At 40.5% G+C, this 16506-nt stretch overlaps 1 protein-coding gene across 2 annotated transcripts in view; it reads left to right on the plus strand.

The window, feature by feature from the left end:
* Nucleotides 1-16506, plus strand: part of Simc1 (SUMO interacting motifs containing 1) — a 76733-nt gene that overhangs the window by 35307 nt on the left and 24920 nt on the right. For both annotated transcript variants that reach the window (XM_045153296.1, XR_006637783.1), the window contains exons 3-5: nucleotides 2025-2257; nucleotides 4516-4585; nucleotides 7426-7580. In XM_045153296.1, the coding sequence (XP_045009231.1) occupies nucleotides 2025-2257; nucleotides 4516-4585; nucleotides 7426-7580 (458 nt within the window). The remainder of the gene's footprint in view (nucleotides 1-2024; nucleotides 2258-4515; nucleotides 4586-7425; nucleotides 7581-16506) is intronic.

A 16506-nucleotide genomic window follows, 5' to 3' on the forward strand; every position in this document is an offset into this window, starting at 1 on the left:
CCAGATGCACAAAGTGGCACACACATCTGGAGTTAGTTTGCAGTGGCTAGAGGCACTGGTGTGCCCATATGTTTCCTTCCTTCCTCCCTCCCTCCCTCTTTCCCCCTCCACCCCTCTCTCTCTCCCCCCCCCCCTTGCAAACAAATAAGACATAAGGATAGGCTACTGGTCTTTTCCTCAGAGGGTTTTCTGGAGCCACCACTGTGTTACCATATTAAAATATACTGTTGGAATTTCTTTTGTTAGTAGTTAAAAATGAATGTTTATTTTATGATTTTAGTTTTTCGAGGTAAGGTCTCACTCTAGCCCAGGCTGACCTGGAATTTACCATGTAGTCTCAGAGTGGCCTTGAACACAATCCTTGTACCTCAGACTCCCAAGTGCAGGGATTAAAGGTATGCACCACCAAGCCTGGCTACTATTTTATAATTTTTAAATAGTGCTTGCTTATTACAAATATTTAAAAAAATATATTTAGAGTGAAATAGAAAGAATTAACATGCTAGGGCCTCAGCCACTGCAATTGAACTCCAGACACTTACACCACTATGGGTGTGTGTGACCTTGTTCTTGCCTCACCTTTATGTATCTGGCTTATATGGAATCTGGAGAGCCAAACGTGGGTCCTTAGGCTTCACAGGCAAGTGCCTTAACTGGTAAACGATCTCTCCAGCCCCTACAAATATTTTTAAGTCACCCATTGTACTGTTATACAGCATGTTATATACACTGTCAGTATTATTCCCTTCCCAATTGCCTTTTTATATCCAGTCATTTTAGTTATTTTTAATAGCTGGGAATTTTTAGCATATATACTTATTACTGGATTTGTTGTCTATAGAAAGAAAGGACGAAGAACCAGGTATGGTGGCACATGCCTGCAATTCTAGCAATTGGAAAATGGTGGCAGGAGGATTAAGAGTTCAAGGCCAGTAGCCACTAGTTACATAGTGAGTTTTAGTGGGCCCTTGTAGTGCAGTGGTAGCAACTGACTTTATAGTGAGTTTGAGACAAGCCTGAGCTACCTGGTACCCTATGCCCTCTCTCAAGAAAGGAAGAAGAAAAAGAAGGAGGAAGATAGAAAAGAAGACAGGAAAGAAAATAGGATACTCCTAACAATACAGCATATTTAAATTGTCCATCTTATCTCTGTTTTTCAGCACCTAGTAACATTATAAATATCCCTATATCTCTTGTTACTCTCATCTTTTGAATTTTAATTTCCACCTTTTTTTTTTTTTTTTGTTTTGTTTTGTTTTGTTTTTCAAGGTAGGGTCTCACTTTGGTTCAGGCTGACCTGGAATTCACTATGTAGTCTCAGGGTGGCCTCAGACTCATAGCGACCCTCCTGCCTCTGCCTTCTGGGTGCTGGGATTAAAGGCGTGCACCACCACGCCCAGTTTGTATTTTAATTTCTATGCTATCTTTTTTTTTTAACCTTTTTCAAAGATTTTTTTTTTCTTTTTTTTTTTGTGTTTTGGGGTAGGGTCTCTAGCCCAGGCTGACCTGGAATTCACTATGGAGTTTCAGGGTGGCCTCGAACTCATGGCTATCCTCCTACCTCTGCTTCCCGAGTGCTGGGATTAAAGGCATGAGCCGCCACACCCGGCTGCTCAAAGATTTATATTTATTTATTAGAGAGAGAGAGGGAAAGAATGGGCACACCAGGGCCTCTAGCCACTGCAAATGAACTCCAGACAAATGTGCCACCTTGTGCATCTGGCTTATGTGGCACCTGGGAAATTGAACCTGGATCCTAGGCTTCACAGTCAAGCACCTTAACCACTAAGCAATCTCTCCAGCCCATATGCTGTCTTTTAATATAGATGAAAATGTTGTATGTAGAGCTCAGAGCTCATCTTTTAACTTCCCCATGTCATTGAGGTTTTCAGATAGATCTTTCTCATCTCTTCCATTATGAAATATTTCAAATGCATAGTGCTGTCTTTAACCTTCTGTAGAACCTATTTTTATCTACTATAGAAACCTACAGTAATTTCTATTTTTTTTTTTTATCTCTACAGAACAGGGGTCAAAAATTAGAACCCATCCCTCATCGAAGACTAAGAATGGTGACAAATACCATTGAAGAAAACTTTCCTCTGGGGACTGTGCAGTTTTTGATGGACTTTGTTTCACCCCAGCATTATCCACCCAGAGAAATTGTGGCTCACATCATCCAGAAAATTCTGCTCAGTGGCTCTGAGACTGTGGATGTCCTCAAGGAGGCTTACATGCTTCTCATGAAAATTCAACAGTATGAACCTTATGGGTCAACAGCTGGCTGTTGCAAAATCTTCTAGGGAACCTGGGCCCAGGGCTTTCCCTTGCCTAAGCTTTATTTAGTTAACATTAGGGAGAGTTTCTTAATATAGTAACATTGGTTGCAAGTGACAGGAAACCCAATTAAAACTGGCTTTAGAGCTATGCATGGTGGCACACGCTTTTAATCCCATCACTTGGGAGGCAGAGGTAGTAGGAGGATCACTGTGAGTGTGAGGCCAGCCTGAGACTCCATAGTGAATTCCAGGCCAGCCTGGACTAGAGTGAGACCCTACCTCAAAAAAAAAAAAAAAAAAAAAAATCTCGCTTTAATTGCTAGTAAAAGAGAATTTAATGACTTATGTTGCTAGAAGCCTAGAAGTAAGATGTCATTTGATTCTGCATTCATTAATGGTTACCAAGGTCCTTTTTTTTTTTAACCTCTGCCTCTCAAGTGCTGACATTAAATGTGTGTGCCACCACGCCTGGCAAAGGGTCCATTTTTCATCTGTCTTAATTCTGTTTTGAGGCTCCACCTGGTAGTCCTTAGTCTTGGGCTTTTATAATCCTCTGACACAGAGTCTGTTTTCGCTATAGTCATAAAGGAGTTAGACTGCATGTGTGATTGTATGTATGGGCACCCATGAGTATGCAGGTGCACGTTCACATACTTATACATGTGGAGACCAGGGTTGATGATGGTTATCATCTTCAGTCACTGCCTTAGTTTTTGGAGACAGGATCTCTCAGTGAACCCGGAGCTCACCAATTAGGTAGATTAGTCAGCAAGCCCCAAGCATGCTCCTGTCTCCATGTCCCCAGCTCTAGGATTATAGATGTGCACCACAACACGTGGCTTTCATGTGGGTTCTGGGGACTCACTGTCCATCTCTTTGTTCTTGTTATTGTTGTTCAGACATTTATTGAATGTTTTTCTGAGAAAATGGAATGGGCTTACCAAGTTCCAGGAACAATTGGGCTTAAATCTACCCTGATGATAGGCGATGAAGAGTCAATGAAGTATCAAAATAATAGTTGTAGTAATAACAATAAAGTATCAAAACAGTAATAGCCAGACCAGCACTCAGGAGGCAGAGGTAGCAGGATCACCATGAGTTCAAGGCCATCCTGAGATTACATAGTGAATTCCTGGTCAGCTTGGTCTAAAGTAAGACCCTACCTCAAAAAACAAACAAAAAGATACTAATAACATTCTCCATTGAGACAAGTTAAGATAATATTTAGTTTGAGTGTATCTAATGAACAGGAAGTCAATCACTTGATACATCTGGTTTTTGTTGCTGCTGCTGCTGCTGGGTTTTGGGGTTTTTTTAAATTTTTTTTAAAATAGTTTTTATTTCTTTTCTTTCTTTTTTTGTTTGTTTGTTTTTCAAGGTAGGGTCTTGCTCTAGCCCAGATTCACTCTGTAGTCTCAGGGTGGCCTCAGATTCACGACAATCCTCCTACTTCTGCCTACCAAGTGCTGGGATTAAAGGTGTGTACCACCCTGCCCAGCTTTTTGAAAATAGTTTTTATTTATTTGAGAGAAAGAAAAAAATGCAGATAGAAAGAAGGAATGGGCACACCAGGGCCTCTAGCCACTGCAAACAAACTCTAGACACGTGCCACCTTGTGCATCCGGCTTTACGTGGGTACCAGGAATCAAACCTGGATCCTTTGGTTTCACAGGCAAGCGCCTTAATTGCTAAGCCATTTCTCCAGCCCTGTTTTATTTATTTTTTTAACAAAGGTTTTAGTCTTATATCCCTTCTCCCCCATCCCATTTTCCCTGAGGGCTCACCTCAGTGGGGTTGTTGGTGTTCACTGTTAGGTAGTTAAGGGCTCAGTCAGTCTCTGCAGTTGGAAGGAGTGGGCTGTACCTCAGGATATCTTTGTGCACCCTATGGCTCTTTCAGTTTTCCCACCCCCTCTGACCATTTCTACAGTACTGAAATTGAATCCTACAAGAATTATCTTAGCTTAACATAAGACTTGAGACATAAACCTATTTTTGAGCCAGTCACAGTGAATTGAGCAGAATATTGTGATTAGTTCAGCAAATCCTGTTTCATCCTAGGGCCCTAGTAGGTGAAGGTAGTTAGTAAGAACCATCCTGAGATTGACGTGGTGTGGTACTTCAGGGCAGGCCAGCACACTGAGAAGAAGAGGCTTTTCTCTTCTGTCATCTTTCAAGCCCTATCCCTTCTCCCACTTATATTTTTCAGAGTCCTAACTGTGTCACTTGGCTTTCAGGCTTCACCCAGCCAATGCCAAGACGGTGGAGTGGGACTGGAAGCTGCTCACCTATGTCATGGAAGAAGAGGTAACATATCATTATGAAGGTGTGTCTTTTGCAGAGGAAGTTCTAACTATAAAGAAAATGGGAAGAAAAAAATTTGGGAAAACCTTGATAATCCTATCCCTACCAAAAAATTACTATTAAAACTGTGTGTGTGGGCTGGGGAGATTGCTCAGTGGTTAAAGGCTCTTAATTGCAAAGTCTGCCAGCTGGATTCAATTATGAGAGATAGATAGATAGAGGAGTCTCAGGCTAGGAGTAGAAAAGAATATTTATTTATTTATTTATTTGAGAAAGAGAGAGAGAGAGAATGGGCATGCCAGGGCCTCCAGCCACTGCAAGTGAACTCTAGACACATACACTATCTTGTGCATCTGGCTTACATATATTTTTAACTATAAGCAATTATGTAGTGACAAAAATATTTTATAAGTAAACCATGTTTATACAGCTTCATTGAACTGTGCATTTTAAATAGGTGGATTTTATGGTATATGTATAAAGTTATTTTTTTTAGACATGCCCAATGGACTGGCCTTCGTTTTATGCAAGAGAGAGAGAAAATTGGCACGCCAGGTCCTACAGCCATTGTAATCGAACTCCAGACATGTGTGCCACCTTGTGCGCATGTGTGACCTTGCATGTTTGTATCACCTCATGCATCTGGCTTATGTGGGACCTGGAGAGTCGAACATAGGTCCTTAAGCTTTTCAGGCAAGCACCTTAACTGCTAAGCCATCTCTCCAGCCCTAATAAAATTATTTTTAAACTTTAAAAAGAAAAACAAGACTGACTTGAGTCGGGCATGGTGGTGCATGCCTTTAATCTTAGCACTCAGGAGGCTGAAGTAGGAGGATCACTGTGAGTTCAAGGCCATCCTGGAGCTACTGGGTGAGTTCCAGGTTATCTTGGGTTAGAGTGAGACTCTACCTTAGGGGGTAAAAAAAGACTGACTTGAAAACACAGGTATTAAAAACAAAATGAAGCTGGGTGTGGTGGCCCATGCCTTTAATCCTAGCACTCAGGAGGCAGAGGTAGGCGGATCACTATGAGTTCAAGGCCACTCTAAGACTACATAGTTAATTCCAGGTCAGCCTGAACCAAAGTGAGACCCTACCTTGAAAAAAAAGAAAAAAGAAAAAAGAAGGGACTGGAGAGATGGCTTAATGGTTAAGGTGCTTGCCTGCAAAGCTCAAGTTTTATTCCCTAACTCCCACATAATGCCAGGTTACAAGGTGGCGTATATATTTGGAGTTCATTTGCAGTGGCTAGTGGTCCTGGCATGCCCATTATCTCTGTCTGCCTCTCTCTGTATATTTCTCTCTCTCATGAATAAATAAAAATGTTTTTAAAATTTTTGAAGAATAAGCTGGGCATGGTGGCACACACCTTTAATCCCAGCACTTGGGAGACAGAGGTAGGGGGATTGCCATGAGTCCGAGGCCACCCTGAGACTACATAGGTCAGCCTGGGCTAGAAGTGAAACCCTACCTTGAAAAAAAACAAACCTTTTTTTGAAGAATGTTGGTATTCTGAAGATGTAACACCATTCTGAGGAATTGAAAAAAGCATGGTTATTATATTACACTGTGTAATGAAAGAAGAAAAAAACAGGAAAAGGAAAAAATCTTCACAAGGAAATAATGATTTTCTTAGTATATGAATTTTCAGTATAGTAAGTAATGTTAATGTAGTCCTGATGTTATTTAGTTAAACATTATGAATCAGTTTATATCTAAAGCAGAGGGATCAGTTCTCTTAGCCTTGATCATATAAAGTGTGAAACTTACAAACCCAGGTTCAATTCCCCAGTACCCACTTAAGCCAGATGCATAAGGTGGCACATAAGTCTGGAGTTTGTTTGCAGTGGCTTAGAGGCTCTGGAGTGCCCATTTTCTCTCTCTCTCTCTGTCTCTCTTTCTCTCTCTCTGTCTTCCTCCCCCCCCCCCATCAAATAAGTAAAATATTAAAAAGTTTTTTTTAATCCTAATCATCCACAAATGCCTAGTTTTTTAATTATTTATTTTTTTATTTTAGAGAGAGAGAATTGTTGTGCCAGGGCCTAAACCACTGAATTCAAACTCCCAGACACTTACACCATGTAATAGACATTTGCAGCCTTGCACTTTCCTCATCTTTGTGTGTCTGGCTTACATGGGATTCGGAGAATCAAACATGGGTCCTTAGGCTTCACAGGCAAGCACCTTAACTGCTAAGCCACTTCTCCAGCCCAGATGCCTAGATTTTTAAAAAATAATTTTAACAGCTGGGTGTGATGGTGCATGCCTTTAATCCCAGCACACAGGAGATAGAGGTAGGAGGATTGCCATGAGGTTGAGGCCACCGTGAGACTACATAGTGAAGTCCAGGTCAGCCTAGGCTAGAGTGAGACCCTACCTCGAAAAAATAAATAACAATTTTTACATGTATATTTATTTGAGAGAGAGAGGATGGATGCACCAGGGCCTCTTGCTGCTGCAAACCAACTCCAGATACATGTTCCATTTTGTGCAACTTACCTGAGTACTGGAGAATCGAACTAATGCTGGCAGCCTTTACAAACAAGCATCTTTAGCTACTAGGCCATTTCCCCAGCTCAGATGTCTAGGTTTTTTAGTAATCTTTTTTTTTTTTTAACTCCCTAGGCTGGGAAGGGCTTCTAAGACCTGAGGGAGTGTAATTATTTTTAGCATTTGCTTTATTTTTCCTCTTACTGGAATGACTCAGACTACCTGCTCTCTTTTAAGTCCAGATAAACTTGCAGACTCCTGTCATTTCCTTGAAACTTCAAGGTTATGACAGCCCGATGCTTATCATCATCCAAGAGACTGATAAGAAATATTGACATGCTCTTTCTCCTGCAGGGACAGACTCTGCCTGGGCGAGTCCTTTTTCTGCGATACGTAGTGCAGACCCTGGAGGATGACTTCCAGCATATCTTGAGGCGGCAGCGGCAGCACCTGCAGCAGTCCATCGCGAACACCGTGCTGTCCTGTGACAAGCAGCCCCACAATGTCAGGTAATCAGCTGCCAGAACTCGGGGATGTGCACCCAATAAGGGTCAGTGTAGTGAGAAATACAACTCAAGAGAAGGATTTATTTTAACTCTCAACTTCAGAGGTTTTAGTCCATCATGGTAAGGTGGATGTGGTGGGGCAGAGCTGCTGGACTCATGGCAGCCAGGAAGCAAAATAGAGTGGTAAGAGGAAAGGGCCAGGTCATGACATACCCCCAATGATCTGTTTTTCCAACCACAGCCCCCTTCCACATTTCTACCACGTCCTAATTGTGTTGGTCATATTTTTAAAATATTTTTTATTGTTGTATTTGAGAGAGAGAGAGAGAGAAAAAAAAAATGGATGCAGTAGGGACTCTAGCTATTGCAAACTAACTCCAGATGCATGTGCTACCTTATGCATCTGGCTTATGTGGGTACTATGGAATTGAACCTGAGTCCTTAGACTTTGCAGGCAAGTGCCTTAACTGCTAAGCAATCTCTCCAGCCCATATATATATTTTTTTCTTTTTTTGTGTTTTGTTTTGGAGGTACAGTTTCACTCTAGCTCAGGCTGACCTGGAATTCACTGTGTAGTCTCAGTGTGGCCTTGAACTCGTGCTGATCCTCCTACCTCTGCCTCCTGAATGCTGAGATTAAAGGCATATGCCGCCATGCCTGGCCCTTGCTTATATTTTTAATCAATAGGTTAGACCACTCATTACAGTGCTCTTATGATTGTGAGAGCTAATTGTCTCTGGAAATGTCCTCACAGACATCCAAAGGTGTGCTTTCATTAAAAAGTTTTTTTTTTTTTTTAATTTGTAAGCAAAGAGAGAGTGAGAGATAGATTTGGCATGCCAAGGCCTCTTGCCACTGCAAATGGACTCCAGATGCGTGTACCACTTTGTATATCTGGCTTTATGTGAGTACTTGCATATTGGACCCAAGCCAGCAAGCTTTGCTAAAAAGTGCCTTTTAACCATTGAGTAATCTCTCCAGCCTGCTTTCATTAAAAGAAAAAATTATTTATTTGAGAGAGAGATAGTATGGCATGCTAGGGCCTCTTGCCACTGCAAACTAAGTCCAAAAGCATGTGCCACTTTGTTCGCCTGGTTTTACCTGGGTACTGGGATTCCATCCTGGGATAGCAGGCTTTGCAAGCTTTTTAAGCAAGCTCCTTTAACCGCTGAGCCATCTTCCCAGCCCCAGAGGTGTGTTTTCAATCCCATCAGATTGACAATCAAAATTAACCCAGATACCCAGCCATGGTGGCACATGCCTTTAATCCCAGCACTGGGGAGGCAGAGGTAAGAGAATTGCTGTGAGTTTGAGACTACATAGTGAATTCCAGGTCAGCCTGGGCTAGAGCTAGAGCCTACTTTCAAAAACAAAACAAAACAAAAAGACAAGAAGAAAAATTTGTCTGGCATGGTGGTGCACACCTTTGATCCCAGCACTTGGAGAATTCCAGGTCAGCCTAGGCTAGAGTGAAACCCTACCTGGAAAAAAAAAAAAATTAACCCAGAGAGCTGGGCATAGTGATGTACACCTTTAATCTCAGCACTCGGGAGACTGAGGCAGGAAGATCCCTGTGAGTTTGGAGCTAACCTGGGCCACAGAATGAGTTCTAGGTCAGCCTGAGCTAGAATGCAACCCTTGCCACTAAATACTGTAAAAGGGATAATTATTAAAATTATGGAGATCCCCAAAGTGGCATATGTGTCGCGTTCATTTGCCGCAACAGAAGACTCTGACATGCCCATATACTCTCTGTGTCTATCTGTCTCTCTCTCTCTCTCTCTCTCTCTCTCTCAAATAAATAAATGTTTTTAAAAAAATTGTTTTTAGGGTTGGAAGATAGCTTAGCAGTTAAGGTACTTGCCTGTGAAGCCTAAGAACTCATGTTCAAATCTCCAGGTCCCATGTTAGCCAGACATACAGTGACACAAGTGTACAATGTCACACATGTGCACAAGAAGGCACATGTATCTGAAGTTCATTTTCACTAGCTGAAGGCCCTGGTACACCCATATTCTCTCTCTCGCTCTTGCTAATAAATAAAATAAATAAAAATTATTTTTAAACTGCAAGAGAAATTACAATAAAATAAACTATGGAGATCATAAAGAAATCCACTCTGAGCTAACAGTGTGCAAGCCCAAGTGGCTTTTCTCTCAAACTTCCATTGATCTAGTTCAGTATTGTCCAGTCTTATGAGATTTAGAGAAAAACCTTCATATGTATAAAACTTTTCATAGTTTTTATAAGTTATCCTCCTGATGAACTCAATGTGAATCTTATCTGTTACTATTGATTTCTAAAAATTGATATGACAGTAGTTGGCCATGTAGCTGACAATAAAGTTCAGTAGGAAGCAACATGGTAACCCAGGTTCAAGTCCCTAGTCATCCACATAATCTAGATGTAAAAAGTGGCTCAAGCATCTTCATTCATTTGCAGTGGCAAGAGGCCCTAGTGTGCCCATATGCACACAAGTGCAAATAATTAAAAGTTTTAATATCACTGTATAGCCCTGGCTGGCCTGGAATTGGCTGTGGTGGACCTCTGATTTGCAACAGTTCTCCTGCTTCAGCCTCTTGAGTGCTAGAGGCATGTACCACCACACCTGGGTTTTCGTCATTTTTATCACTGGTCATTGTATATTGACTTCCCACATGAAATAGAGGAGTTAGCTCTCTTCATCTCCACCTCTCCCCTCACACATACACATATCCCAGTCCCTATAAATTAGTATAATTTTAACAGTCTTAAATTGGTACTCAACATTTTTTATCATAATTATGTTAGCTTCTTATCCCTTTAACAGAATGTCTGACAGAAACAGGTGAAGTGAGGGAATGTTTGCTTTGGTTCTTGGTTTCAGAGGGTTCAGCCCATTATTGCTTGACCTCATGCATATTGGCAGAGCCTCATGATACAGGGACTGTATGGTAGAGGGAGTCTTCAGTTCATGGTAGAAGCAGAAGAGGAAGGAACAAAAACATACCTTTAAAGACATACCTCTCCAGAGTATCAACCTCCCAAAATATTGCCACCAGCTTGGAACAAGCACTCAACATGTAAATGTTCCCTGTGGGGGTAACATTTTATATTCAAGCCATACTAATGACTGCTAGCCAGAGTTTAGCCTTGTATTATAATTACTTCAACTTTCATTCATATCTTTTGATTTTCCTAGAGCCAATAATTACTTTAGTTTCCCTTTTTTTGTGTGTATATCAGAAGTCAATCTCAAATTCTGTTAGTTGATCTCAATCTGCTTTCAAGATGTTGATTTACACTGAGCAGTTTTCCTCTCTTGGACTGGGAATATATATTGCTCAGTGATAGAGCACTTTCCTAACATGCTTAATGCCCTAGATTTACTTCTGTGCACCACAACTAAACAAAATAAAAGTTCTTCCTGAAAACTGAGTTGAAACATTTTAATCTCTTCTATCTAGATTGGTTTTACTCTTTCCAGTAGTCATAATAAATTTGGGTTTCTCTTTACTTCTTTCTAGATTGGATCTCTATTTGTATGTTTGTTCAAGTGTGTTTTCATAGTTTACTTCCTTGGTTTTTGTTTGTTTGTTTGTTTGTTTTCTTCCATTTATTTGTTTTGTTCTGGTTCACTGTTATTTTTAGATGAAGTCTCACAGTGTTGCCCAGGATGGTTTAGAACTCAAGCAGTCTCCTGCCTCAGCCTCATAAGTAGCTGGGATTTCAGCTCGCTTCACCCAGAGTACTCCCTTGTTTTCATGAGTCAGACTCTCATAGCCTTCTAAGAAGGTAATATGGGAAGTAAAGTTTTTGTCATGTATGTATCTGAAAGTGTCTTTCCCCCCATATATTTACTGACAAATAGATTGAAAATAAATACTAAGTTTAAAATAATTTTTCTAGGGGCTGGGGAGATGGCTCAGTGGTTAAAGTCATTTGCAAAGCCTGCTGGCCCAGGTTTAATTTCCCAGTACCCATGTGCCAGATGCACAAAGTGGCCTATGTGTCTGGATTTCATTTGCAGCACCAAGAGGCTGTAGTACACACAGTCTCTGCCTCCCACTTCTCTGCTCACAAATAAATAGATAAATAAAAATAAAAAAGAAATAATTTTAACACAAGTTTGAATGGAATTATATCCTAGCTTCTAAAAATGTTAAGAAATCATATGCTGTTTTCCTCTGTAAGTTTATAAAGTGCACTTTGTGCAGTCTGTGTTTATTTTAGGTCTGTCTCCATCCATTGTGCTCCACATTCAGTGAGCTATTTCTGGGTAGAAAAATAATTCTTGATTTCTGGAAAATGGGATTTTTCATTGTTTTTCAAGAGCTCTTTTCTTTCCCTCTCTACTTGTTCCTTATTAAAATCAACAAATAATATTTTGATCTTAAACCAACATATCTCATATGTTCTATGATACTAATAATAGTTTTTTAGGTTTGTTTTTTTAATTTTGTGATTACTGTATAACCTATTTTCTGCAAGTGAGTTACCTTTGGGAGGGATTTTCTTAGCCATTTTGATCTCTAACTCTGTTTTTGTTTGTTTGCTTATTTGTTTGTTTTTCTGGCATGTGAAATTGTGTTTGTACATGTTTGCATTCTTGTGAGTACACATGTATGTACATGCACATGTGTGCATAGGGAGAGGTCAACATTGGGTGTCTCCTATTTTTTTAAATTTTTGTTTATTTTTATTTATTTGAGAAAGAGGCAGAGAGAAAGAGAGAGAATGGGCGCACCAGGTCCTCCAGCCACTGTAAACGAACTCCAGATGCATGTGCCACCTTGTGCATCTGGCTAACGTGGGTACTGAATGGAGCGTCGAACCAGGGTGCTTAGGTGTCACAGGCAAGCACCTAACTGCTGAGCCATCTCTTCAGCCCTAGGGTATCTTCTTAATTGTTCTCTACCTTCTTTTTCTTTTTTTCTTTCTTTTGTTTTTGGTGTTTTTTTTTTAATTATTTTTATTTATTTATTTATTTGACAGAGAAAGAGAGAATGGGCACACCAGGGCCTCCAGCCACTACAAATGAACTCCAGACTCGTGTGCCCCCTTGTGCATCTGGCTAATGTGGGTCCTGGGGAAACAAACCTGGGTCCTTTGACTTTGCAGCCAAATGCCTTAACTGCTAAGCCATCCCTCCAGCCCTTTGTTCTTGTTTTAGAGGTAGGGTCTCACTGTAGCCCAGGCTGACCTGGAATTCACTATGTGGTGTCAGGGTAACCTCGAACTCACAGCACTTCTCCTACCTCTGCCTCCCAAGTGCTGGGATTAAAGGTGTGAGCCACCACACCTAGCCTTTATTTATTTATTTTAAGAGAGGGAATGAGTGTGTCAGGGCCTCCAGCCACTGCAAACAAACTCCAAACACATGTACCAGCTTGTGCATCTGGCTTTCATGGGTCCTGGGGAGTTGAACCTGGGTCCTTTGGCTTCACAGGCCAGTGCCGTAATTGCTAAGCCATTTCTCCAGCCCTCTGCCTTATTTGTTGTTGTTGTTGTTGTTTTCTCTTTTTTCTTTTTATAAAAAAATTTTTAACTTTTAAAGCCAGGCATGGTTGTGCATGCCTTTAATCCCAGCACTTAGAAGGCAGAGGTAGTAGGATCACCGGCCAAGAGTTCAAGGCCACCCTAAGACGACAGTGAATTCCAGGTCAGCCTTGGCTACAGCAAGACACTACCTCAAAAAACAACAAAAAAAAAACCTTCATTGACAACTTCCATAATTATAGACAATAAACCATGATAATTCTGTCCCCCACTTTCTTCTTCACAAATCCAATCACTATCAATTCTCCTCCCCCTCTCAGTCAGTCTTTCTTTTACATTGATGTCATCATCTTTTCCTCCTATTATGAGGGTCTTGTACAGGTAATACCAGGCACACAAGACCATAGATTTCCAGGCTGTTTTGTGTCTGGAAGATTGTATTGTCAGCAGTCTTCTTACCTTTCTTTTGGCTCTTACATTCTTTTCACCACCTCTTCCATAATGGACCCTAAGCCTTGGGAAGTATGATACCGTTGTCTCAGTGCTGAGCACTCCTCTGTCTCTTCTCAGGACTATGCTAAATTTTGAGCCATACCAGAGGTCACTAACATCTGAAAAGAGAAGCTTCTCAAACCAAAAGTGAGAGTACATTAATATATAGGTATGAATGTTAAGAAAAGTGCTTACAGGGCAGTTTGGTGAGCATAATATATGCATTTAGCCAGACACCAGCAGGCATTATACCTTTAGAGCTCATGACTTCCCCTATCACAGGCTTTTGACTGGGTTTTCAGGTCCAGGCATGTATTCCTTCCCATGGAGGGGGCCTCCAGTCTGGTTGGTTTCCCCCATAACACACATACCAATATTTCACCTGTTGGCTCATTTAGCCTAGCTGACCAAACTTAAAACTCGCAGTGTCCACTGTTGTTTATCACTGCTCATGGCTTCTCTCTCCCATAGAGCTGCATGCAGCATGGTTTTTTCCAGCTTTCTGTCAGCTGGTCTACAGAGAGGAGATTTTCAGCTGAGCTCCAACTTGATTTCTCAGTTACCTGCAGCCCAAGCATGCAGAGTCTTCAGCAATAAGGTCTTACCTTCTATTTCTGGTGAAAAGTCAAGAACCTTGGCAATGGCCTGTAATGTTTTGGGGTATCAGGGATCTCCCTGACCAATAATTCACTGGAAGGTATCCCATCCCTACCACTGAAATTTTTCTAGCAACAATCTATGGCTTCTGGATGTACCATTGTCCAAAAAAGTAGGCTTCCATATACTTTATTCATAACACCTTAAATTTTCATTAACGATCCCCCACCCTTCCTTTACTCAGTCTCTTCCCAGGACCTCACTTAGGCCATTCCACCCCCAGTGATCTGTTCATCTACTTATATATACACAATGCCATCCCCTTAAGTCCTCTCCTCTCCTCTCCTTACTCCCTTTCTAGCTTACTGGCCTCTGCTACCAATTTTTGCTCTGACTCAACGTACAAGCGTAAACATTTGTAGCTAGGATCTACACATGGGAAAGAACATGTGGCATTTGGTTTCTGGGTCTGGGTTATCTCACTTAGGATAATCCTTTCCAGATATATCCATTTACCTACAAATTTCATAATTTCATTTTTCTTTACCACTGAATAGAACTGCATTGTATAAATAAATAACATCTTCATTATCCATTCATCAGTTGAGGGAAATCTATGCTGTTTCCATTTCCTAGCTATTGTGAATAGAGCAAAAATAAATACGAATGTGCAGGTGTGTCTAGGGTAATGAAGAGTCCTTAGGATATATACCTAGGAGTAGGAGTAGTACAGCTGGATTATATAGTAAATCTAATTTTTAGCTGTCTCAGAGGAACCTTCATACTGATTTCCACAATTGCTGTACCGGTTTTCATTCCCACCAACAATGGAGAAGGTTCCACTTTTTCTGTATCCTCTCCAGCATTTATTATCATTTGTTTTCTTGATGATAGCCATTCTCACAGGAGTGAAATGGAATCAAGCTAGTTTTAATTTGTATTTCCATGGTGACTAAGGATATAGAACACTTTTTTAGATGCTTATATGCCATCTATATTTCTTCCTTTGAGAACTCTATTTAGTTCCATAGCCCATTTTTTTTTACTTGGTTTAATTTATTATTTAACTTTTTTTCTTCTTTGTATATCCTAGGTATTAATCCTCTGTCAGATGTATAGCTGGCAAACATTTTCTCCCATTCGATAGGTTGTCATTTTTCTCTATTGACAGTGTCCTGTGCTGTACAAAAAGCTTTTTAATTTCATGAGTTCCCAGTTAATGGTTTTATTTCCTGAGTAACAGGGGTTATATTCAGAAAGTCATTGCCTATGCCAATATGTTGAAGTGTTTCCTCTACTTTTTCAAACTTAGCAGTTTAAGGATTTCAGGTCTGATATTAAGATCTTTGATCCATTTTGACTTGATTCTTGTGTAGGGAGAGAGATAAGGATCTATTTTCATCCTTCTACATATTGATATCCAGTTTTCCCAGCACCATTTGTTGAAGATGTTGTCCAATTAATATTTTTGACATTTTTGTTGAAAATCAGATGGCAACCAAGGATAGTGGCACACGCCTTTAATCCTAGCACTTGGGAGGCAGAGGTAGGCAGATCGCCGTGAGTTCAAGGCCACCCTGAGACTACATAGTGAGTTACAGGTCAGCCTGGACTAGAGTGAGACCCTACCTCAAAAAAAGAAAATCAGATGGCTGTAGCTGTCTGGATTTACATTTGGGTCCTCTATTCTTTTGCATTGATCTGTTTGCTTTTTGTGCCAGCACCATGCTGTTTTTGTTATTATGGCTCTGTACTATAGCTTAAAATCAGGTATGGTGATACCACTAGTCTTATTTTGGTATTCAAAATATATTTGGCTATTCAAGGTTTTTTGTGCTCCAAATCAAAGTTTAGGTTGTTTTTTTCAATTTCCCTGAAGAATGCCATTGAAATTTTGATAGGGATTGCATTAAATGTGTTTGCTTTTGGTGAGATTGCCATTTTCACAATATTGATTCTTCTAATCCAAGAATATGGGATGCCTTTCCATTTCCTAGTGTCTTCTGCAATTTCTGTCTTGAGTCTTAAAGTTTTCATTGCAAAGATCCTTCACTTCCTTGGTTAGGTTCATTCCAAGGTACTTTATTTATTTATTTGACTTACTTTTTATTTTATTTTTCAAATTTTTATTAACAACTTCCATGATTATAAAAAATATCCCATGGTAATACCCTCCCTCCCCCCACTTTCCCCTTTGAAACTTCATTCTCCATCATATCCCCTCCCCATCTCAATCAGTCTCTCTTTTATGTTGATGTCATGATCTTTTCCTCCTCTTATGATGGTCTTATGTAGGTAGTGTCAGGCACTTTGAGGTCATGGATGTCCAGGCCATTTTGTGTCTGGGGGGAGCATGTTGTAA

This window comes from Jaculus jaculus, chromosome 6 (assembly GCF_020740685.1).
Source record: "Jaculus jaculus isolate mJacJac1 chromosome 6, mJacJac1.mat.Y.cur, whole genome shotgun sequence".
NCBI lineage: Eukaryota > Metazoa > Chordata > Mammalia > Rodentia > Dipodidae > Jaculus > Jaculus jaculus.